The following is a 24,852-nucleotide window of genomic DNA, read 5'->3' on the forward strand; positions in this document are numbered from 1 at the left end:
CCACTGGCATAGAGAGAGAGAGAAGAGAAATCCCAAGTAATGCACCGGGTTTCCAGCTCTACATCCTTTATCCTACTTAGCCTCATGCCTCCTGACATAAGTTTGCATTCCCATCAACAAATGTTGCTAAGAACAGGGATGCAGAATATATTTAGAAATACGACATAAACCAGCTATGGAGGCAAAACTATTGGCTACTTGCATTCACACATTACTGGCATCCACCCTTATCTGCCTCCCAAGGGGGGGGGCAGCAATTCATGATTTGACATACTATGACCCACATACCACCAACTAGACCCTTCCTTGCCCCGCCACCCTCCTCATCTGTTGCAATCCAGGTTTTGTTGGGGGGGAAATAGAAGCCAGCTGGAATGGGCCAAAGATCTACTATGAGTTCGTGCTAGAGCTTGGGGGAAGGGAGAATCCATTTTCAGCACCCAGCCTGGACCTCAACTTTACCCATCATGGTACACATGGAACAGAAGATCCCACTGAACCACCAGGGCAGCCCAGGAAGATGGCAGAGGTGGGTGGTCTCCAGGACCCTAAGAGCTCTGGTACATTGAAGAAAAAAATGAAATCAAAACTGACTTAGGTGTGTTTTTTATCTTTTTATTTTGAAATGATTGTAGATTCAAGGGAAGACACAAAAGTACAGAGAGGCCCTAGGTACACTTTACCTGGTTCCATCTAATGGTTCTATCTTACATAACTCAGATGTGGTTTTAAAAAAAAACCTTCTGTGACTACAGCTAGGTCCCCCACACCCCCGTGCCCTCATATGCAGATCCTGGAGTTTGGGAGAGGTCAGAAGGAGCTTTGGGAAGGAAAGGGATGCAGGAATCTTGTGGGGATAGGTCACAGAAGTTAACTTGAAACTTCAGTGAACCAAAGTGAGAAGGACAGAAGAGAACTTGGAGAAAGGAAGGCAGAGTGACTAATAGAGGTTGAGAGAGTGGGAGCGGGGGCACAGGGCCCCGTGGGAGATGGGGGATGGAGGGAGAAAAAGACAGCTTTCATGAAAAGACAGGAATGATTTCATAGAGGAGCTGCCTGGGAATGGAGCAGGGGTCTGTGGAAGTGAGACGAAGGTGAGTCTGAGGGCCTCGGGGAGGTTCCTGTAGCTGGAGATGCCCACCATGGGGAGGGGTGAGTGAGTGGAGGGAGTCATACGTGAAATGGGGAAGACTGAGAAGAGAATGGTGGTGGGTGTTGAGACATGCAGCTGGGTGCCCGTTGCCATGGTGTGTGCTGAGGCTCTGGGACTCCATCCAGGATTCAGGATCTGGCCCTGTGGATGGACAGTCACTGCCAACTGGACAGAATCAGCTTCTTGGGTGGGTGACACTGTCTGGGGGAGAGAAAGGCTGATGGGGGGCAGGAAGTAAACAAGTCAGAAAGAGCCTAGGAGACAGTATGGTCTGCAGAGTCTTTTTGGGGGGACCCTGACTGCCTCTAAAGCCAGAGAGGAAGCCTGGAATTGGAATTTGGGGACTGGGGACAGCTGGTCTGTGGTGGCAGGAGGGAGTGGTTTGGCCCAAAAGCCTCTTTGCCTAGGAGAGGCCAATGATATCTATCGGCTCAGCATCATACTTTCTGGAACAGAGCAGGTAGAGCCTTTGGTTGGTTAGGGTGCCATTGTAGCAGCAGCTCATAGGAGGCTGTTTGTGGCTCAGAGAGCAGATCGTGAGGGGAAAGGAGTCCTGGGTGAGTGTACAGTATTCATTGTAATTCTCACAGAAGCTCTCACTGTACTTGCAGAACTTCAGGACAGCTCTCCAGGGGGCATGTACCACATAGTGGATATTTGGGCAATACCAGTTTTCCCTTCTGCCCCGCACATAGGCCATGAGGCCATTACAGTAGCCCTGGAAACCGTCTGGAAAGTTAACTTTGGGGTAGTCGATGTGTAAGTCGCGGAAGTTCTTGATGGCAGCCTGCAGCCTGATGTCCATGGCCAGAGCCGGCCCTAGAACAAGCTGCAGGAACAGAAGTCGGGCCACAAGGGGTGCCATTCCTCCTGCAGGTAGAGTTAGGGTGGTTGAAGACAGAGGTGGCCCTGGAGGGGCTGGCTACCCCCACCCAGAGCCTCCAGTGTTCCCCCAGCCTTCCCTGTGTGCCTTCCCCTACACCCTAAGAGCTGCACTGTGCCTCAGAGGTCATCCAGCCTAAGTCCTCATGGCCTAGAGAGAGAAGACTCTTGCCCAAGGTCACCCAGCTGGGCAGCCATCTTTGGCTTCTCCTCCTCCTCCCTTGGCCCACCCCAGGCTCTTGGCCTTACCCAGCCCATGAGCTATAAGACTTACAGAACCAGAGGTCCAGTTGGTCCTTGGGTGAGAGACTATTACTGAGTGTCGCTGGCCCAGAGCAACCCTCTGGTGAAAACGCAAAGGGGACAGAAGGAACAGGCTGATCTCCAACCCTCTGACTGCTCCAGAGGAAAGACTAGTGCACAGACCAGGTGGGCAGGGGCAGGATTCTTCCTGCCTGAGGCCAAGGACAGCCCAGAGGTGAGAAGGGGCTAGAAAGGTTTCTGGATAGAGGGAGTCTGAGAGGAGGGAGTGTCCCCTGAGCGTGAGGAGCCCCTGTGCTGAGGGGGTTGGATGGGTGGGAGGAAAAAAGCCTTGTTTTGTGGTTCCCTCCTCTCTGGTGTCATCAGGACACTGAGTTCCAGCCTCCTGCCACAAGTCTCTGAGTCCTGGGGCTGTCTTTGATGTTTTCTCTGGTGCACAGGTCCTGCTCCTATGGAAAGGCAAGAAGGAAACACTATCACGTTTCTGAGGAACAAAATGCTTTGTTCCTGAGCCTCAGAGAACAGAGGGTCTGCCACTCCCTCCTCCCACTCACGGGAGCCCAGCAGGCCAGCACACAGGCCAGGGCCTCTCATCCAAGTGCTGGGCTGAGAATCAGAGCTCGGGGTCGACCCCTCCTTGGTCCCCATCATCAGCCTCACTCCAACCAGTCACCCCATCACAGACCACACACTGACTCCTTCATCTGTAACCTCAGGCCCTTTGGAGTCAGAGCCCTTCCCTGAAGCCTCAGACTTGGTAGGTTGGATCAGACAGCACAGCCTGGGCTTCAGCCCAGCAGGTCAGATTCTTGCTGTAGTTTGTCATGTTGGGAAAGGTCTAGGTTCCTAACTCTTTTTCATCAACACATGCCTCTTCAACAGAACCAAAGAACTAGCTCCCTAGAGCCTGCCAGCCACAGTCCTTGACTCCCACAGGCCCTCAGCCTTGTCTCCTTACAGGGTGTTGTCCAGCTGTGGGCCTCCTCTTAGGAGAGTCCCCCCTTCCTCTGGAGAGTGGGCATCAGAACACAGAACCCTGAGTGCCCAAAGTCAGTGTGTGGTTAGGGTGGGAGGGGTGAGGACGTGGCAGAGAGATGTATAGTGTTTCTCATTCATAGCCCCCTAAACTTGCCCGAACAGCAAAAACTAGAGTCCCAAACTGAACCTATCCTCCCTATGACTTGCTTCTCCTGTGTTGTCCATCTCAGTTTCCTCAGTTGCCTATGCAAGAAATCTGAGAGTGATCCTAGACCCCTCCCTCTCCCTAACCGTACCTGTTGGGAAGCAGTGGCTGCACAGTGGTTAAGAGCAAGGCTTTTGAATAAACAGACCAGAGAGTGGATCCTGGCTCTGCTGCTTACAGGTTGTACACCATCAGTGTAAGTTTACTAAAACACTATAAACTTCAGTGTCTTGGTCTGTTAACGGGGATAGTATTTTATACCTCACAGGAGTATTAGGATCCATTCGCAAGGGTGCCCGGTGGCTGGCACACGGTGAGTATGCCACATGAGCACAAGCCCTGACAATCTTACTAAAGCTTTTCCTAAACCCATCCCTTCCATTCCTATTTCTTCCCCTGCTCAGGCTCTCCCCTCTCCTGAACACCACACACCCTCTGACTTTAGTAAGTCTCTCCACTTCATAGGACCTAAAACTTCCAGTGACCTGGTCTCCAACTGCCCCATCCCTGCCTGTCTCCCCTTTGCCTGTCCCCGCCTCTAGGTCCTTGCTCCTACCACCATCTATTCCTGGAATGCTGCTCTTCTCCTCTCATGCTCGCCGTCATCAATTCCACTGAGCTAGCTTATGTGAAGACTCAGCCCAAAGGTGTTGTTTAAGAAGGCTTTGCTTGGAAAACCTTCCCAGGGAACTGTGCAAAGTGCACAGCTGGCCAGTGAGGGTAAAGCCCACACAGGAGTGGCTCCTCTGTATCCTTCAGGCTGGTTTACAAGCCATCACCTAGTGGGAGCCCATGCAGGGTGGGGCCTGAGCCTGGCCGAGAGGAGGGAATGTCCCTGAGCTTGAGGAGCCCCTGTGCTGAGGGGGGTTGAATGGGTGGGAGGAAAAATGCCTTGTTTTGTGGTTCCCTCCTCTCTGGTGTCATCAGGACACTGAGTTCCAGCCTCCTGCCACAAGTCTCTGAGTCCTGGGGCTGTCTTTGATGTTTTCTCTGGTGCACAGGTCCTGCTCCCATGGAAAGGCAAGAAGGAAACACACTATCACGTTTCTGAGGAACAAAATGCTTTGTTAGCAATGACTGTCCTGGGCAGTCATTTCTGGTTGTCAAAACTGGGAGGTGCTACTGGCATCTAGGGGGTAGAGGCCAGGAATGCTGCTAAACATTGGACATGGCCCCAAGTCTTTGTTCTGAGGAAGCCTACTACTTTGTGGTCCCCACCTCAAAGCAGGTCACCTCTTCCCTATTTGCTTAAGGCTACAGCTTCCTTGAGAAGAAGGGGCTTTTCATGTTTCTTAGTCTCCTTCATTCACTACCCACTCACCCCCACTCACGCTTGCACACAGATTGCAGAAATGGAGCAGCACATAGTAGAGGAAGGAGTCAGGACTTAATATCAGATAACCTACTGAGTTTGTTTCCTTTTCTATAAAATGGGATTAATGCCTTCTTTACCTCATGAGACTGCAAGAATAAAATGAGATGGTCAGCAAGAAAGTGCCTTTTAACCTTTAAACTATATAAATGGGTAACTGGGTATGGGAAGTGAACTCCAATCCCCGCTCTGCCAATCTAGAGTCCCCTCTAACACCTGACTTAAAATCCATCTTCACAAGGCCCCTGTGTGATGGGCCCAAACTGCAGTCCTAGTGCTCTGGCCTGTGAAGTCCCACCCCAGAGGTGCTGGTCCACAGGGCTGCTTTTTCTGTTCTGACATCCTTGTCATGGTTTCATTGTTCCCTGAGCCTAAGATCTGCGGGATTGTTACTCCATTACTCTGAACTCTACATCCTCAAGAATCACCCTAGCGATGAAGAGACTAAGGTGTGGAGAGGAAAGTAGGTTGCTCAAGGCCACAGTCTAATCAGTGTTTCGTAGCCAGGAGGCAGTTTTGTCCTGGGCAGTCATTTCTGGTTGTCACAACTGGGAGGTGCTACTGGCATCTAGGGGGTAGAGGCCAGGAATGCTGCTAAACATTGAACATGGCCCCAAATGGCTCCCACAATGAAGAATTATCTAGACCGGAATGTAGATAGTACTGATCTTGAGAAATTCTGTTCTTATGAATCCGATTTCCTAACAAGGGCAGACTTACTTACACTTTATAAATTGAAAAGGGTTGGCAAATATCTAGGACTAAGACATATATTTGTCAGATTTTGCTTGTAAGGGTGCTAGTTTTTGTTTTGTTTTGTTTTGTTTTGTTTTTTTACCAGCAAAAGGAGTTCTGATAGTTCACCATTGAAACAATCTTGATTCATTTTTCCTGTGAAGGCTACCCTCTGCATATAGTCACCTACACATTCTCTCCCTGCTCCCTCCCCCAGTGGTGAGCATTTCAAGAACAACTGGCTAGACTGGCAGGTGCATAGGACTCCCCAGTGATTGAGGGGAACCCCAAGATTTTGCCCAGAGTGAGCTCACCATAATTCAGTGGTGTAACTTTTTTGCCATGTCCAGCTCAAATTGCTCAAACAGCAGACCTGTGTCGTTGACAGTTTCTGAGTTGTCCTTCAGCCATCTCAACCTTCTTGTCACAGCTTTGCCTCAACCTCTGGGTTGAAGTCCAGGAGCTGCACCGTCAGGCCCTTGATCTGCTAACCCATGCTGTGGGCTGGTGGTGATCTCACCTAGGACTGGGATGATTCAGGGGCAAAGGGACTGCCTTCCACCCCAGGAGGCCAGAGGTCAAAGTCACTTATATGCAAGGCACGATGCTCTATCCTGAGGAAGATGCAAAAGATGGGTGATGATGGTTCTTGTCTTTGAAAGTAACAATAAATACATGCAGACAATAATAATAAATAAATAACAGTTAAGAGTTAAGTGGAGATCAGGAGGAGTATGAAAGGTATGTTTTGAGAAAAATCAGCCTGGCTAGGGTTGAGGAACTCAGTGAGAGAAAAGTCAGAGGTAAAGTTGGAAAGACTGGTTTGTCAAATTGTGTCAGACTTTGAAGAGCAGGCTGGGGATTTTTCTTTTGTTCTGTAGACACCTGGGGGAGCTGACAGTGGCCTGTGAGAGTGAGTGTCTTGGTGAGGCCTCCCAATCCCAGTCAGATCCCGCTTCCTACATCCTGGTTTGTCTGGAAGCATTGGTATGGGAGCCAAGGATTCCAGCCTTCTGTGAGGACTGCCTCCTCCAGACCCACAGCTGTTCCTCAGGAAAGGTCATGAGGATACAGAGACCCAAAGCAAGTCCCACGTTTGACCCCAATGTGCTGTTTGTTTTACTGTCCCCATCTACAAAAATGAGCCATTACCTAGAAGCAACAAAATGAGCATCACAGAACTTGGATTTGCTCCTGCTTGGAGGGAAACCCTCATGAGATCTCCATCAGTATCCAGAGGCTATGTGGATCTCCAGAAGAGAGAGAGGCTGGACTCTGAAAGGTGGGCTCCAATCCAGGCGGTCCCTCCTCCCTCCCAGCCACCTCCCCATTCCTGCCCAGGCTAGAGGAAGTAGCAGCTGTGGTCCTGTGGGGAAGACAGGCAGAAGTCCACCTGGCACTGCTGGGATTTTCACAGCACCCACCCAATGACTTTAAACACACACACACAAAGCAGTGGCCTGGGCAGCAGTTCAGCCAAGAGCAGTGAATCTGGGATAGAATGAGAAAGAGGCTGCGGTAAGCTGCTTCCTCTCCCTGGATAGAGGCTGCCCGTGTGAGAGGCTTTCTTCCATCCCACCTTCTCTCCCACCATTTTGTCTTCTGCTCTCCCTTCTCAAATTGTCCTCTTCTCCCTTCTGCCAGACTCTGACCAGTCCTTGGCCTGATGCCTGATTCCTTTGTTCTCCCTAACCTAGTTCCCTTCCCCTTCCTCCATCTCTTCCTCTTGTCCCAGGCATAAAGTACAGGGAAAGTGGAAAAATCATCCTATTGAATGCAAAGTGAAGCACATCTTGGAAACTGGATGGTTTAAGCAAAGAAAGTCACCTGCCTTATCCAAGTGATCGAGGCAAAGTAAGGGTTTCCGCTTGAAATGTCCGATGGTAGGTTCAACTTTTCAGTTTTCGTGTGCACACCTCAACCTTTACTCTCTCTTCCTTTACTTTTCACTCAACTTTTACTCTCCTTTGACCTGAGACAGTGGGACTGTGTTTTGCTCTCACCCCACGCTAAAGCAGCCTTCTAGAGAAACCAGCATAATGGAGCTGAAGAGCAAACCGGGATAATTATTATGACAGGAAAACACAAGAGCAGAGGGTAGCACAAGTCGTGATTTGGAAGCATCTCACTCCAGAATAATGAGAAGTGAAAAGGAGTCCAGGCAAGGAATTCAGATGAGCTCTTAACCCTGGACTGGCCTGTGCTGATCCACTTGCCACTCAGAGGCTGCTTTAAACTATTGATTTTATCTCCAAACACTTGCATATCTACAGCAGCAGAGACATAATTCTCTGTCCAGAAGTTCAAACTGCAAAGATTCAGGCACCTTAATAAAGCAGCGCATGCTGTTCCACGGCCAAGGCCCCACTGAGGGCAAACCTCCCAGGAGCCAGAGGCCTGCATGGACTCGCTCCTGGTCCTCTGTTGCCATCTAGTGGCGATTCCCACCTCTAACACCACATTTTTGGAAGAGCCTGCATCCTGATCCACAGCTGTGTTCTCCATCTACTAAAAGGAACTTCCACGGGCCTCAAAACAAACACCGCATCCTCCTTACTAAAGATCTTAACTTCCAAACCAGAACACGAACCTTATGATTGAGATGGTGTACATAGACTCTCTATAGTTGCAGTCCACACAACAGCCCCATGATCTGGAAATAGACCTTTTACTTCTCTGCTTAGAACGCTCCCAGGGCTCTCCACTGCATGCCAAGCAAGTTGCAGTCCTTCTAATGGTCCCTAAGGCATTCCATGACCTGGCCTCTGGTCCCTGCCTGACCCCACCATTCGTCTGCTCCAGCCACACTGGACTTCTTGCTGTTCCTCTAATACCCAGGCATCCATGCACTACTGTTCTCTCTACTTGGACCATTCTTCTCTAGACAAGTGTAAATTCATTCTTTCATCTTCAAGTCTTTATCCCAGAAACACCTACTTCAATGACTCTATTTAAAAATCACGTGTATCAACTTCCATCTTGTTCCACATTTTTCCTTAGCAATTATCACTTCGAGCAATTATATGTTAATTTTTTTACTCTCTTTCCCCCAGTGGAATGTAAGCTCCAAAGGTAAGGAATTTTGTCTCTTTCACTCACTAACGTGTCCCAAGCACTTGGCACATAGTAAGTGTTCAATAATATTTTTGGCCTACGTGAATGAACCTGAATCCAATATTCTGAGATCACCTACTGATTACAGGTGAATACTGAAAACAAAAATGCTATTCATCTCAGTTTCTGGGTCTCCAACCTACAGCGATACTTCTCTGCTCAGCATCTTGGTCCTTCTCAGCACCATATGCCAAGCTCTCTGGCACCCCCAGAGCAGTCCTGGCCCAGGCTGTCCACAAGCAGTAACTGCCACCAGAAACAGGGCATACAAGGCAAAGGAACGCCTGATAAAGGATGTTGACCAACATCACCACCAATGACATTTTCCAAACTGAAAAACATTTACTTTTGGAAATTTCAATAAAGTAGGGAGGGACAGAGTGATGGCTGAGAGGTACTGGGTCCTTTCTCCAGGTAAAGTCAGGTGGTCTTGCTCAGCGCCTGGAACTGGAGGGGCCCAATTCAGCTATTCTACAATGAATCATTATAGAATAACTGAATTGGGGTGCTTTGCATGATGACTGATGATTCAGCTACTTCCCTGTCTCCTTTGTCTCCTCCAAAAGATGAGCAGTAAGTCCTGCTCACAAGAGACCATCCAAAGCAACTTTCTAGGCTATTCTGTCTGTATCTCAGGTCAGAGAAAAGGCATTCCTTACCACAATGACTGGTTCTTCCCAAAATCATGAACCAGAGGTGTGTATAGGAGAAGATACATAACAACTCTTCTTGAAATTCATTTGAGTCGACACCTGGGTCAGTGCTTTATTAGACTCATCATAACCATGTGACCAGGGGCCAAATCAAATCTTTGAGTGTGAGGATGCCAGCTTCCCCCTGCTGACCATAAACAGGCAGGTACCCTTAGCTCCATAGGCATCCACTCATGGGACATGTAAGTGGTGGCTGGGCATTTCCTGACCCAGGACCTCCCCCCTGCCCACTCACACAGAGAAGCAGCACAGTCCAGCTCTTAAGAGTCAGGGGGTAAAGAGAACCCTCAGAGCTCGGAGGCCTGGTGGCCGGGGCCCAGTGCCTGAGCAGGAGCCCCAGTGTGATGACCCAGGGAGGAGGTGAGGTCTGTGAAGTGACAAGGGCGAGGAGAGAGGCAGAGAAGGGACATGATCTGACCAGGAAGAGTACACTCGGGTATGTGATAAGATGGACAAAGGAAGACTCAACGTGGAGAAAGTGTGGGCACATGTGGGAGGGAGGAGAGTGATGGGGCAAGGCACAGAACAGGATGCGGCAATGGGGTCACGGAGTGGGTGAGACACCGAGAAGAGGATAAGGACACAGGAACACAAAGGTGATAGGACTGGAGGGAGAGCAGAAAGAACAAAGTGGGAGGCAAGAGGGACTGAAAGCAGGAAGATAGAGATACTGGCTGAGGGAGATGGGGTCACATTGACTGTGGGCATGCAGAGTGGGAGGAAGGGGTGAGATGCAGGGGAAGGGAGTGTGATTAGCTGGAAGGAGCAGATATAGGAAGGCTTATTTCTCACCTCTACTTTCTGTCCCCAGCAACCCCAGCCTTCCACTCTGGCGGACCCCTGAGAGTGATGGTAACAGCCAGAGCAGGACTCCACCCCTGACCAAGCCCAGCACCATGACCTCAGCTCAGTGGTCTGAAACCCAGCACATGCAACCCAGGCCCTGGGCATGCAACATGGCCATGGGCAACATCAACAAGGACCCCAGATGCTGCAAAGACCTCACTCAACACCTTCCTGCATGAATCCTCTCCTGGTGTAGCCACAGCCTGTCAGACCCCCATCATTGCCTGCAAGAGTGGCCATGAAAACTGCCACCAGAGCCAAGGGCCTGTGTCTCTGACCGCGTGTGAGCTCACCTCGGGGAGGAACCCAGACTGCAGGTACAAAGAGAGCACCTGGCGGCAACTCACATTGTGGCCTGTGAGCCTCCCCAGTGGAAGGACCCTGGGTAGTTCCAGCTGGTCCCTGGGCACTTGGACAAAGTCCTCTAGGTTCCCAGCCTTCTGCCCCTTGGGCTGCACCTCAGTTCCCTTCCAGGCCTCTGCACCAGTCCCCCTACTCCCAGAAGCTTCTCCTCCTTTCATGTCTTGGGGCCCTTCCTAGCTCACGCTTTCCTGAGAGGCTGAGGAGGAGCTGAGGTTGATACGTTGGTGAGCTAAACTCCAGAAGAGATGGTCTTTCATCCTCCTGCCCCACCTTATCATGGCATCATGACAAGAGAAGGAAATAAATGAAAAAGCTGTATGTTATTTATGGACAGAGCTGTTTCGGTTCCTAAACTAGAAATCTTGCCTGGCTCTGACAGGTGGTGAGGGGACCTGTGTTCAGAAAGGTGGCCAGAAGGAAAGAAGACAGAGACATCTGTCCCACTTCATATTCCTCTACATTTCAGGCTTTCTGTGGTGTAGCATATGAGACCCTTGTGGGAGAGACTTGACAGGGATCACTTGCCTCTACAGGATGAGAAAATTGAGATTTCATGAAGTGTAATTAGAGCTTACCCAGTTAGGTAGTAGCAGAACCTGCACTTGAACCAATGATTCCTTATTCGAAATACAGTGCACTTTCCACTTTGCCACTTTTTGGGCAGCAAAGGGGAGAGAAGGTAAGAAAGGGATGATCAAATGAAAGAGAGCAGAAGACTTAGTCCATTCCCACTGGACAAGAGGAGAACTAGGTGAGAGTTCACCCATGAAGAAATGCACCCTGAGAGCTCTGAAGAGCCAGGTACACTGCACTGGCTGCAGTAAAGTTCATCACCTCTCTAGCCAAGAGCCTGCTGGTGAGGTACTGCAGGACCTTGATCCATTCTCTCTCGGCCTCTCTAACTGCCCTCTCCCTTCTCCAGCCCACTGCTCTCCCCACCTGGGCCCTGGACCTGGCTCTGACTAAATTCCCTTGGCCTGAAGACACAGGGTCAGGGGAGTGTCCCAGCTTCATGCCCCTGTTCCAGGATCACATTTCCCTTGACCTCAAGGGACTTCCGTGGCCTAGAGCCTGCTTGTCACAAACAGGCTGGTGGGAGCTGCCAGAGCTTCCTTCCTCCCATAGTGATCTCTCCTACCTCGGGGCTTCCCTGACTCTCCACCCTGGCAGGCTGCCCAGGCTGGAAGGGCTGATATGTGGAAATGCCATCTCCCTGTCCCCCTGGACTGCAGACAGAATTTCTCCCTCCCCAGTGAGTGGAGCTGGAGAAGCTATGGGTTTATGCCAGCTCAGTCATGGTTGCTCCCCAATACACAGATTGCCTGCAGCCCTGACCATCACCTTCTCTCTTCCTTTATATCAGCCCCGACTGACGGCACTGTGCCCATGACCTCCCTACAGCAGCACCCACCCAAATGCATTGTTACACCTTCCCTTCCCAGATGAAGAGTCTACTCTCTGCCAGACCCTTTACTTTCTAGTGCTCCTTCACTCCTTACCAGAGCCAGAGTATGCTTCGAGCTTAAAACCGGGTGTAAAAAAAAGAGCTTGAAACATCTTGTTCCTACCGAACAAGATGGCAGGAAGATTTAGAAATGGTACCTTTGAAGACAGTCTGCCCTAAGCACCAGTAGGCAGACAATAATAATAACTAGTAGTAATAGTAGCATGCAGTAGTCCAGCCACATCCATCTTTGGTAAACACACAGACCAAAGCAAACAGCCTACTCAGTTCTCCTTGAGTGCTTCTGCTAGAGGGACGTTCATTAGAGGTTAGAGGACAAGTCTGCAGGCAGAGCCCTGAGGAGAGATGGTAGGAAAGGGATGATCAAAAGGAAGAGAGCAGAACATTGAACAGTTCAAACAGAGTGTGGGGCCAGTAAGTTGATGAGTCTTGAAAGTAGAGGTGCACCACATACACACTGTGGCCATATGCCCAGGGCCTGAGTGTAAGATCTATGTGTCCTGTGGCCATTATACTAGATATTTTTCAGTCTGAATAGATGGTTTTCTCCTGAGGTGCACAGTAAAGTATAATATTTAGAGGGAGCTGATTTTTCTTTTCACTTTATTCTTTTTGCACAACTCTTTATATATTGTTTATTAATGATTTTCTTATGGTTTTGAAGACATCCTCCTCAAAAAATTTTGAAGTGGCTAAAATTACACCCTTAGCACATCATCTCAAAATGAGAATTTCCAAATAGAACTTCTTCTTGAAAAACTCATGACCTAAAAAATACTAAATAACTAAAAATTAAGCATAATTCAAAACTAATCTGTGGTGATAGAGATCAGAAGAGTGGTACTCTTGAGGAGTAGAAACTGGGAAGGGGAAAAAGGGAGGCTGGAAAGGTTCCTTTTTGGTGTGGATGTTTACTTTGTGAAAACTCATTGCTATACACCTAATATTTGTCTATTTGCTGTGTGTTACACCTTAATTTTAAAAATCCTAAAAATACAGTTCTTAAGGCTATTTTAACATGATAAGTGTTAATACACCAGTGAATTCTATAAAGATTGTGATATAATGAAATCATAGATAGAATTATGATGATATAATCTAATTTCTATTGTTCTGCTTTATGCTATTTGTTATATAGTACTTGTATTATTTATTAAATTGCTACAAATACTTTTGGCTAAAAAATCATATAAAGTTCTTCCTAAAGTTATCCAGCTAATATACTCCTATTATTCCTATAACTGTAACTAATTTTCCTATTTTTTAACTATGTGAAAATTCTTGATAATTGTTTTGCATGTTTTAACAAGCATTAATTATTATAGCTTTTTAAAAATAATAAACATGTATTTATACTTCCACTGACTTATAGAATTTCAACATTTTTAAAAGTTTGCAAGGAAAATTTCACTCCAACTTACATCTAGAATACTCACCAATATTTGCAAGTAACTATTCAGATATTAACAGTGAATCCAAATGACTTGCCTTATTCTCATTACTGATGCTTTAACTGATTAGGTTCGACAGTCATCCATTGCTTCACACGATCTTGATCAGAACCAAGTTTAGGGATGCCAGGAATACTGTTGAACTAGGCATTTGAAAGTTCAAAAGGCCAAAGATGAGGTCCAAAAGGAATCACAGGTTTGGATCAATTACCAACACTGGCTGAATCTCCGTGCATTCTCACTTGAAAGCTGAAGAATAGGTAAAGGAGACTGATTAGTATGAGAGATTTCTGCTGCTGGGGGTGGGAGCTTGGAATAAGGAGAAGGATGTCCAGGGGAGTAATGTGCAAGGGAGCCAGCCTTGTTTAGGTGGCTTTAAATAAAATTGTTTCAACCTGGACCTAAGGAGCAGAAATGGAGTCAAGTAAAGACAGTAACCCTAGACTGAGCTAGCTTTCCTAGGAGTGAGACTATGCAAAATTATGTAGGAGACTTTTCTACATGACCCTAGTTTCCTGCAGTGTCCACACTCTGAACTAAATGTCCCGTAGACACATGAAGAGGACCAGCTGGATCAATGTGAAGAGAAGGGTCCTGATATCAAGGGTAGGATGTAGGAAGAGGAATTGCTCTTGAGATGAACACACTTCTCTACACACTGACTCAGTTGGCCTTCTCTGTAGGTCTGTGGCTTGAGGGCGTACGCTTAGAGCTTGGGCAGCAGAAAACATACCACAGCAATGACATCCAGAGAGCCTTCTCACTGAGAGAGCCTTGGAGCATTTCGTCATGTTTTCCCTATCCTCCAGCACAACTGGGCTTCCAAAAGAGCTTCAAAGACTTCTGTTCCTCACTTTTAAAGTCCTCCTCCTGCCGCCATCCCACCATGGAGGGGTAGAAAGAGCAGTTACAGCTCTTACCAGGATGTTTACCTGTGCAGAACTCAAAGCCAGTGAGCTTGGCAGCATCCATGAAGTCACAGGGTGTGAGAAAACATTGCTAGTGAGGCCATGTAGAAAGTCCACGGTTCACAAGAGAGGAGGTAAGGAAAGGGCTCCACCCATCATGGACATGCACAGTGATGGGAAGTCCTCCTGACTTAGGGAGATGGAAACTGCGCCATCTATGTAAAGGTACTCTACTTCATAGGCTTATTCAGTAGATTCAATGTGACAATATATATATAACTCTAGTGCAGTGGCTGGTATGGAGGAGAAGTTTGAGAGGTGTTATTATTTATATGTATCTCTGTGGTGTCACATGTTGAGTGGCCAAATCTGTGATGGATGGAGCAGGCCTGACTTCCGTGACAGAACAAAGCATTTAAACAAAGGAGGCCAAACTCCTCCTCAGACTTCCCTTGCCAAAAACAGTTTCTAGCCAAGAGTGGACAAAGTAAAACTCAAGGTCACACAAAAAGGACACTAGGCATTAGTTTCTCAGGGTATGGTGATTTGCAGTAGGTGGAGTCAGGGCAATGCTCTCTTCCAATTGGAGTAAGAAAAATCAAAGGCTAAATATTTATGTTAAGACTATTTTACTTACTGCGTTTAGGGTTGCGGAGCGTGTATTCTCATCTCTACCCTCCATGAATCCAAAAATACGAAAAAAAAAAATGCAGAGCATTTAAAGCCACTAACTTTCAGGGGTGTGTCCTCCATATTCGCTCCCCTCCAAAGGATTCCTTCCCACAGCCTTTGATAGGGAGAGAGGGTCTAGTGACATGGCTGACTTCTCCTCCAGAGACATTTAACCTAGTCTTCAGGTAAGCTTCCTATCTCTTCACCTCCATCACAGAAGACCTCTTATATTTTTCCTACCCTCTGATTCAGTTGCATTTCCTAGTTTGTCTTCTATTACTCAAAACCTCCACCGTGGTCCATGGCTCATGGTCCCCCACTGCTTTCCCATGGATTGAAACATTTCATCTGTGGTAAGAGTCATCATTCTTTGCCCTCAAAGCTGGCACATCCGGGGCTGGGTTTTCATTCAACTAGAGCCCACAGAGCATTGTTTCTCAGACTTTTCCCTGAGATGCTGGTAAGAGCAGAGGAGAATTCATCAAAACCTGAAGCTGTGCCCAGCAAGTCTGAGTATTCCCTGAAGCTGCCTTCTCTCTCTTACCCAGTATTTATAGAATAGCCATGTGCCTGGATATTTTATATGTTTCCTTAAAATTTCATTTGTGGTAATAGTAGATCAGGGTTAATTTCCTGGTTTTCATGGCTGTGCTGTGGTTATGGATGCAGCAGTACTTGTAATTCGGAGATGTTCACTTTAGTAATAAGGGTAGTGGGGCACCACGTCTGTAACTTATTCTCAGATGGTTCAGAACTGTTAACAATTAGGGAACTGGGGTGAAGCATGTAGGGGAGTTTTTCTAATTTACATGGACATTTGAAATTATTTCAAACCAAACATTTAAAATTTCAAAAAAGTGGAATTTATTTAAATTCTTCAATATACTTCATCATACAGTTTCATGCAAAAAGTAATGTTTTATTGTTCGTTATGCTCCAGAAGATTGGAGACTGATGAGAATTAGGCTTGAGATGGATTAATGATTGTGCATTGAGCATTGACCCCCCTATACAGAATTTTATTGTTGTTAATAATAAAATTTGATGAATAAATATGAGAGATGCCCTCTCAAAAAAAAAAAGTAATGTTTTAAATTACTTCTGCTCCCTCAAAATAGTTGCAGCAAAATTGGGAAAGAAGACCTTTACCTTGTGGCTTTCTGTGCTGTCTGTGCTCATCTACATTCAGGTGAGGAGGGTAGGAGGGCCCTGCTCTCATCAAGTTTCCTTTAACTTGCTTTTCTTGGGTCTGTGCCTTGGACCAGTATTTCTCTTCAGGAATTCAGTGAGGAAGATGAGACAGTCATGAGATCAGGGCAGTAGGAAGGTCTTTCACATGCTAAAAAATGAAAAAACAGACTGAGAGCACGTGCACAGTGACTGGAACATAGAAACCCCTCAGGAAACGTTAGCTGGGACCACTCTTTTTCATTGTCGTCGTTGCTGTCCCTGGGAGTCCGAATACTCTGTGCAGGCTGGTTAAGCCAGAGACCACAAAAATGCATGTGAGGGGAGCCACATGACTCGGGTCTGGCAGGGCTGAAGATTATATCTTCTCCTTCTTAAGGACAGATCCTCTTGTCAGGAACAAAGGGAGACAACCCACCCACTGAGGCAAGACCATGGTGGGACTGGGCTCCCTGAGAAGGCCCCAGGACTGCACAGTAAAGAAAAGTGGACCTGGGAGGAGACAGGGTCAGCCACAGGGCACAGAGTGAGGCTCCCCAGAAGGAGTGTGGCATGTGGCAACTGGATTTCATGGGATAGAGCTGTGAGGCTCAGAGTCCAGAAGCCAGGATCCAGGATATCTCATGGCCATGGGCCTTCAGAGCCAGAGACTTCTTTTGGAGGAGAATCCTTCTTGGAGAGATCCCCTGTGGAAGCTTCTGATAAGGCTCCTGCCTCAATCTCAGGCCAGCCCAGTTCTCCTGTCTTGGTTGTTGACTCATTGCCAAGACCTCCAATCCCAGCAAGCAGACTAATAACACTCCGAGAAGCCAGGCAAGGCAGCCCTGTTGTTCCCCAGAGCTGCTCAGTAGCCGTCTTTCCATCCTTCTTGTTCCCCTCTGGGCTTTTTCAGCCTGAGCTCATCTCTACAGTTTCCTAGACTTTCATTCTGTTTGCATTTTTCTCTTCTCTTCGCTCCTCTCTCTCCCCAGGTTGTTATGTATACTCAGGAAGTAATGGCAGAGCTAGATATTCACCATCTCAGGTTCGTCTCAGCCTTGGTGCCTCCAGAAAGCCTCACCAGCAGTCCTTCCCACACCCTGTCACAGGTGAGCTATCAAAGCAGCCTAGCTTTCAGCTCGCTAGTTAGTCATAGCTGAACTTGCCCCCCTGCACCTGCACCTCCATGAACAGGTTCCTCCACCACCCTCTTCCGAGGGACCAGGAACCCGTTCTGCAGTCTCACACAGGAGCCCAAGCAGAGGACCAGAAAATGTACACCTCATTTGCCTTAGCCATTCCAGGTCACCTGTAGCGGCCCTGGCCCCTCCTGCACCAGTGACACCCCTCTGGAACAGCTTTCTAACCCAACAGTCTGCCTCTCACCACCAGAAGGCCGTCTGGAGGTGTGGCCTGATGCACTCTACACACTAAGGATGGCATCTCTTTCCTCCTGTGGCTGTTGTAGAGCCCTGTGCTGACCTGACCCTTGAGTAATGCGGGGTATTTTATCCTGGCCACCTTGAGTAAAGTGGTAAATAGTACACTCAAGGCTACCAGCCCTGGAATGGCCAGGGCCATGTTCAATACCACCATACCATCCTGGGCACTTTAATATTTCATCACACCACATGAAATCTATTTAAAATGTATATTCCTCATTCAATATCACTCCTGCAGAACTGTATCTGATTTTGCAAGTTTTACTTTTGAAGTTATTTGACCACTAGTAATTTGTGATAGGCACTGTTTCTTCTGCAGTTGTGGTATTTGGAAATTCCTGTAAAATGAGAATATCTAACCTAAGATTATTTTCCAGTGTAGTAAACTTTCTATGCATGCCAAATTTCAAAAGAAAGGAAATCAACTTTCTGTTATTGTGGTACCAGGTAAGTAAATATTTTAAATTTGATTTTGCACTTGACTTCTTCTGTATTGGAACTAATATATTTTTTCCTAGTCCCAAATGTTATATAGGCCCTTGGAAACCTCCCAGACCTTTGGCATGGAGTCTCTAGTCCTTAATGGATAGAACAGCCCTGAGACCGTGGCAGTTGGGAAGACTTATGATGAATGACTAGGATCAAATACACAGTCAAATGAACCCCTTTCCCAGGCCCCCCTGAGTGGGGGATGGCCTGTGCAGCACCTACTTGAAGGAAAGCATGTTTGCAACTTAATTGGATTCAGAGCTTGCGAAGCCTGTGGCAATCATCTTGGTCAGTTTGAAATGCTTCAGCTAGCCCTTGACACCTGCTGCCATCCTTACCCTCTCATTCCATTGCCCAGAGGCTGAGGTCTACAACTGTTAACTGTGTAATCACTTGGTAATCCTTTTGTGGCAATGCAGCAAGAGGCTCTGCTGAGGGCCCATAAAAGAGAAATGACTTCCCCAATTAATATATATCTTTTAAAACATTATTTTATATTATACATATATATTTACAAAGATCTATGTATGCGTATATGCTCCCTGGCACCCAAGTCAACTGCCTACTGAATACTGTTCTCCTGGGTTCAATAATCAGGGCTTATTAGCTTTGTAGGGAGGAGTCCATGATGGATCCCCATGATGGCAAGGGTGAGCTCTCCTGGTGAACCAGGCTCCACCTTGGAGACAAGGGACAAATATCCCAGATGTTTCCCATCTGCCAATGCTGATCCTAGGAGCCTCAGTGGTTTTTGCTACTTTGAGGAACATTTTATCTCAAAGGCAGTAAAGTCACACAAATCCCAGAGGTCAAGATGCTGGGAGGGGCCCAACACACCAGTGCAGACCTCAGAAGCTGTTGGGGCCCCGCAGAGCACGGGCCCAACTGCAGTCATTTGCTTCCTCTCTTGACAACTGTTGCAGTATCCACTTACTGCCGATGTTATGATTTACTACATATATATGCGTACTCATTTAGTTCAAATAATTCTTTGAAAATGAAACTGTGCAACACCTTATCTCAAAGAATATAGTGTCAGTTACTAAACAGAAGTAAAAATAAATTTAATGAGTGTCACCCAATTCTTAAAAATTCTATCCAGATACTGTTTTCAGCTGAAGACTCAGGCTGAGGTCTGATGTCTCTAGTGAAAAGGGGCAGAACCAAAAAATTTTTCTTCTTGCTCTAACAGGAGACTTTCTCCCACACTTTATCAGAAGGATTTGAAGAGAATCATCGAAGGCCACATTCACGCACCACCTAAATCCACAAGCAGAGGCACACTCACTATGCTCTGCCTCCTTCCCTTTTCAACCTGGCACTAACCCAAAGGGATGGGTTCACAGTGAGGAGGCTCCTGGCCCTGGCTCTGCCACTCACTTGGTGGCCTCAGGAGGGGCACTTGCCCTTTCAGGAATTCCAGCGCCTTCATCTATAGTGATAGAGAGTTGATCGAGAGGATCTCCAAGGACTCCTCCAGCTCTAGACCTCTGTCATTCCGAGACTTTCCCCGACAGGGCAGGATGTCCCAGCCGTGGGAAGAACCCAACTCACCGTGCTGCTTGGCCAGCTGCAGCAATGATCCCCTTACTGGGAGTGACTATTTTTCTAGCTTCAGTGAGAAACTAGGCTGCAGAACAGAAAGGAATTAGCCTGACTTCACAACTTTAATACTGACCCTTCCAAGAACGCCTGAGCTAGCCTGTAAGAATGAGGTATGCAGCCTGGGCCCATTTTCTTCCAAGAATAGTTGCCCTTTTTGGTCTGACTTCTCAAAGTTTCAAACAAGAAACATGGGCGTGTGGAAAGACTAGGGGCTTTGGAAGCCAAGAGACGTTGATTAAAATCCTGTATTTGCCACTCCAGCTGTGTGATGATGGGCAGTTTCCTTAACTTTTCTGAGTCTTGGTTTGCTCATGTATAAAAAAAGGTAATCAACTCACCTCATAAATTCTTATGAGGGATGAACAATTTACGTATTTATTGGGGGCATAAAAAGGCACATTATCCACTGAGAATGAATAATAAAATGCCAGTGGCATTTTTAAATATCTGAGGCTGCAGGAGCCCTGCAGTAATTGACATAAGGCACGAAAGTCTTAGTAAGGCTAGCAGATGTCCTCCCAGTGACCCACTCTCCCCCTGAGAGTGATGGCAGCAGCCAGAGCAGGCCTCCACCCCCTGCTGGGGACATGGGTGGCCAAGGTCCTGTTCAGGGCCAAGCCCAGCACCATGACCTCAGCTCAGTGGTCTGAAACCCAGCACATGCAGTCCAAGCCCCAGGGATGTAACAGAGTGGGCAACATCAACAAGGACCCCAGATGCTGCAAAGACCTCAACACCTTCCTGCACGAATCCTCCCCTGGTGTGGCCAAAGCCTGTCAGACCCCAATCATTGCTTGCAAGAGTGGCCATGAAAACTGCCACCAGAGCCAAGGGCCTGTGTCCCTGACCACGTGTGAGCTCACCTCGGGGAGGTACCCAGACTGCAGGTACAAAGAGAGCACCTAGCGGCTCCTCACATGGTGGCCTCTGAGCCTTCCCAGCGGAAGGATAACCTGGTTGCAGCTGCTACCGACTGGTTCCAGGCGCTTGGGTAATGTCCAAGGCCAGGTGGCCTCCACCCCCAGCCCAGGCTCTGCAGACTCCCTACACTGCTGCTATGTTTCCTCCCTGGAGTTCTTTGCTAATCCTTACCCTCTTTGCAAATACCTTTTCCCTCCCACACCCCTAACTTCACATACTCTTAATTCCTTAGGAGGTTTTATGGAGGCTCCAAATGATAAGGGAATAGAGTCATTTTCTATAGCCCTTCACGGCTGTTTACCTTGCTTTCTGTGTGATACCATGTGGCTCTTTTAGGGTCAAGCACCAAGGATCTAGGTAAGGGTAGATCCAGGTTTTGTGGGGTCTAAGACATATATGATTTTGGAGACCCTCGTAAAGAAAAAGGATAGAAAATTACAAATGCAAACTTAGGCCAGGGCCTAGGAGAGGCTGTGGTTGGCCAGTTCAGTAGGATCCAGGCAGGTGAGATTATCTAAGGAGGGAGGGGAGAAGTATCTGCCCTGGGTTCCCTATGTTGGGCAAAGGAGCATGTCTGATTTGGCTGCAGTAAGACTCTGCTCTTCCTGAGTGTATGTTACTGTTACTGGGGAACATACGGAGGTTTGGAGACCTCCTTATCTCTGTGAGTCCTCAGCTTCCCCCACTCTGTAGGCAGGATGGAGGGCAGCATTCTGAGCAGGCTGGGGCTTGAGGCACAGGTGGGACTCTCTCCCACCCCATGATAATGGCCTGGTGGTCCCATCTCACATGCAGGGGAGGAAGGGGGACAAGCAGGCTGTGCCCCCGGTTGCCAGTCAGATCTGTAGCCTGACCCCCTTGTTTGTGCTGAAGACCTGACCTTATGCCTCATTGATATGACCCAGAGCAAGAACCTCAGACTCCTGAAGTGAGTTTCCCTCCTTTAGGAATTTCAGAATCAGGACCTTTCAAGAATCCTGACCTGGTCCTAATTAGTGCTTCTCTCACTGTGGTGGAGGAGCAGTTTTATGTGCGATCTGCCACAGACTAAAACTTCCACAAAATGTAATAAAATGAATTGCTAGAAAAATTAAATAGATAAAGAAACACAAGGCCAAATTTTTCATTATTAGATTCAATTAACATAAATCATCCATCAACTTGGTGTAAAAGTTCCTCAATGCTTCCTCTCAATTTCTGTACTTGATAGAAAAACATGCACATTATGCATATGTAAGTACCAACATAAGACATACATATCCATATATATATATATATACATATAGGGACACGGTCTCACACATGGGTACATGTAAGAACGAAGTACATGGAGACACATATGCTCATGTGAATGCTGTACAGTAAGGCAGCACCTCTCCTTCTCTCTACAGACTCTTCCTCTTCCACACACCTCCCTTCCCATATCTAGGAAGTTTTTCTACACAGACTAAGGCTTGGAATAAGGACAGGATGTTTGGTGAAACATGAAGTGGTAGAGAAAGCAAAGACTCCAAAAATTCCACTCCCAGCCCCCTTCCCTTCTTTCCAGAGAGAGATCTAAGGCAGCTCCCCCTGGTGCCCACCAGACCCACACCACCCCACAGAGCAGAGCGTCCCCCACAGCGTCCCTACGGCCCTCCATGCCCAGCTCTGCCCGGCACTATCACTGCCTTGGCCAACGCTCTGGCCAAGGAAGACATGCTGGAAGTGAGAGAACAGCATTCTTCTTCCCCTCTGACTCCTCCCCAGGGTCGTGAACAGGCTCCACTTCCTTTGTCTGCACTGTAAATGACAGTGTTCTCAGGGTCCTATTCTCAGCTCTTTTCTTCTCCCATGCACTCCCTCAAGTGACCTGATACACTTCCATGGCTTTAACTGCCACTTACCTGCTACTGTAAGCATTATCTCCTGCCCTATCTCCCAAGTTTCAGGCACATATATTCATCCAACTACTGTGACTCAGTGTCCTGCAGGCATCTTAAGGACACACTCAGAAGAGAGTTCCTGACCTTCCTGGCTCCCAGACTTTCCCCTCCTCCCAGTCTCTGTCTTGGTTAATAGAAACTACACACCCAATCATTCAAGGTCCTAACCTAAAAGGCTCCTGCGTCAACTCATCCTTTTCAGTTTGTTGGCTTCTTCAGTAACTCCCTGTCTATACCAGGTATTGCCTTAAGAGGGCACAAAGTTCTTGGGTTTTCTTTTTTCCAGATACCACTGGGTTCCTAGTGTGTCCAACACACATTTTGGCTTTGTTGGGGGCTGTGATTTGGAGTTAGACAAACACACCTAAGTCGTTGCAACCAAGGATTCATTATCTAGCTTAACAAGTAAATAAAAGTAGTGTCTTTGAAATGCTATCAAAGGTTGATGGGAGAGTATGTTGAAGCAAGTGGATTCTGAAACATTTTTCTCCCACTTTCCCTGGGGTTTCATTTACCCTAGCCCAAAGCCTATTCTCTATTTAATGCTAATCTTCCTGTTACATGTCTCTGGCAAAATATTAGGTCTGTAATCAGAGTGAAGTAAGATGAGGAGAAATTCAACCATTCAATATCTGTAAGAACTGTGGGTCCAGAAGCTAGAAAGAGTGTGGAAAGAAATCAGAATAAAATAAATCCTTAAAGAGATTAATTGTATCCAAACAAGTGGTGTAGCAACCTGGGTAGGAGTTTCTGACTTCCGTGCGCGTAGGTTGAAGAATTAGAGTGTAACTTGAATCTAGGAGCTTGGGCTCTGAAACTGGCCCATTCAGAGAGGAACAACACAGCAACCATAATACAGGTCTCAGTGGGACCACTGGGGGCTAGAAAGAGCTGCCTGAGAGCCTTGGGACAAAAATCTCTGCTGGGCCACTTCTTAGTGTTTCCAAAAAATCACTTGGGAGGGGACTCCCAAGCCATTTAGGATGACAATTATTTCCTAGTGGGTAAGTTTGTTTTAATATCCAGAAATTTTTAAATTAAGGATAGAAATATTTAAAAGAATCAAACATATAACATGAATATGTTTGTATTCCAGAATTCGTGCATATTTGGTATTTTAGGTATTTGCAGTGTATAAGAGAATTTAGTCTTTTACAGTAACAAATTGGCTTTGCAATCTAATTTAAAATGTGTTTAGACATGTGATTTGAAATAGAATTTTCCTTTGAAATTAGCTTTGGAACATTGAAGAAAACTGAAGAATTGAATCAATATATTTATAAAGTGTTACATTTGTAAGAGTTTTTTAGGTATTTAGGAATGTCTTGTTGGTTAAGTAGGATGACCAAATAACTTTTATAAATTTATAAAAAATATTTTTAAATGTTTAAAGGAGCCTTATTAACTACATTTATAACTGGTACCAAATAGTCATCAAATACAACCCTTTAAAGTGATTATTAAACTGCAGTTGTTTGTAATTTAAATATAAAAGCTTAAGGAAGAAGTGGGCTTCTGATTTGGAACTTTAATATAGGGAACATACAATTTAAAAAGCAAAGCAACCATCTGAATATTCTTTTCTGAGTACAAAAAAAGGATATTTAAAAAATTCATATTGACACTGCCAGACCAGTCCATTTTCTGTGCTGTTTCCATCTACACGGCACACAGTTAGCTTCAGTGACTGAATTTCCTGGTGCTCGCACGTTTGTTGGTTTCACTGAGCCTTTGCAAGGGAAAGCACCGCTGGTGATTCAGTAGCCCAGGCTCAGGTTTAAGGCATACAGCTGGTTTTGGTGGTCCCAGAAAACCTGGAATGCATCTCTTCTCATTGCCCTCCTTCCTCTGCAGCGTGACTCCAGGTGGATCTGCTGACTGGCACTCTGGAGGAACTGAGGCCAGCAGGGCTTCCCTGAGGCCAGTGAGGCAGTGACAAAGGAACTCAGCAAGATATACACGAAGAAAACAGTAAAACTCAGACTATGGTTGAATCTCCATCCTCAATAGAGGCTTTTCCTCCTTTGGCCAAACTTGGAGTTTTGGGACTACATTTTACTAAGGTGGCTTTAAAACAAAACTAAAAAACAACAGATTGTTAAGCAACTGGTTCCTTCAATAAATCAGGCTGCTTGCCTGGAAGTGAGAGTGCGTGTGTGTGTGTGTGTGTGTGTGTGTGTGTGTG

The 24,852-nt window shown here is 46.9% G+C and overlaps 2 protein-coding genes across 2 annotated transcripts; one reads left to right on the plus strand and one right to left on the minus strand.

The window, feature by feature from the left end:
• Window positions 1-88: 88 nt before the first annotated feature.
• LOC108390265 (ribonuclease 8) lies at window positions 89-13,297 on the plus strand. The gene is given in 4 exon segments (XM_037000701.2): window positions 89-1,094; window positions 10,225-10,414; window positions 10,416-10,584; window positions 10,587-13,297. Coding segments are annotated over 4 exon segments (492 nt in total). The 5' UTR covers window positions 89-1,062; the 3' UTR covers window positions 10,688-13,297.
• Window positions 1,088-6,282, minus strand: RNASE13 (ribonuclease A family member 13 (inactive)). The gene is made up of 2 exons (XM_037000703.2): window positions 5,901-6,282; window positions 1,088-2,745 (listed from the first exon to the last, which is right to left on the minus strand). The coding sequence occupies exon 2, from the start codon at window positions 2,016-2,018 to the stop codon at window positions 1,557-1,559; it is 462 nt and encodes a 153-aa protein (XP_036856598.1). The 5' UTR covers window positions 2,019-2,745; window positions 5,901-6,282; the 3' UTR covers window positions 1,088-1,556.
• Window positions 13,298-24,852: the final 11,555 nt, after the last annotated feature.

The sequence above is a fragment of the Manis javanica genome, chromosome 8 (genome assembly GCF_040802235.1).
Source record: "Manis javanica isolate MJ-LG chromosome 8, MJ_LKY, whole genome shotgun sequence".
In the NCBI taxonomy this organism is placed as follows: domain Eukaryota; kingdom Metazoa; phylum Chordata; class Mammalia; order Pholidota; family Manidae; genus Manis; species Manis javanica.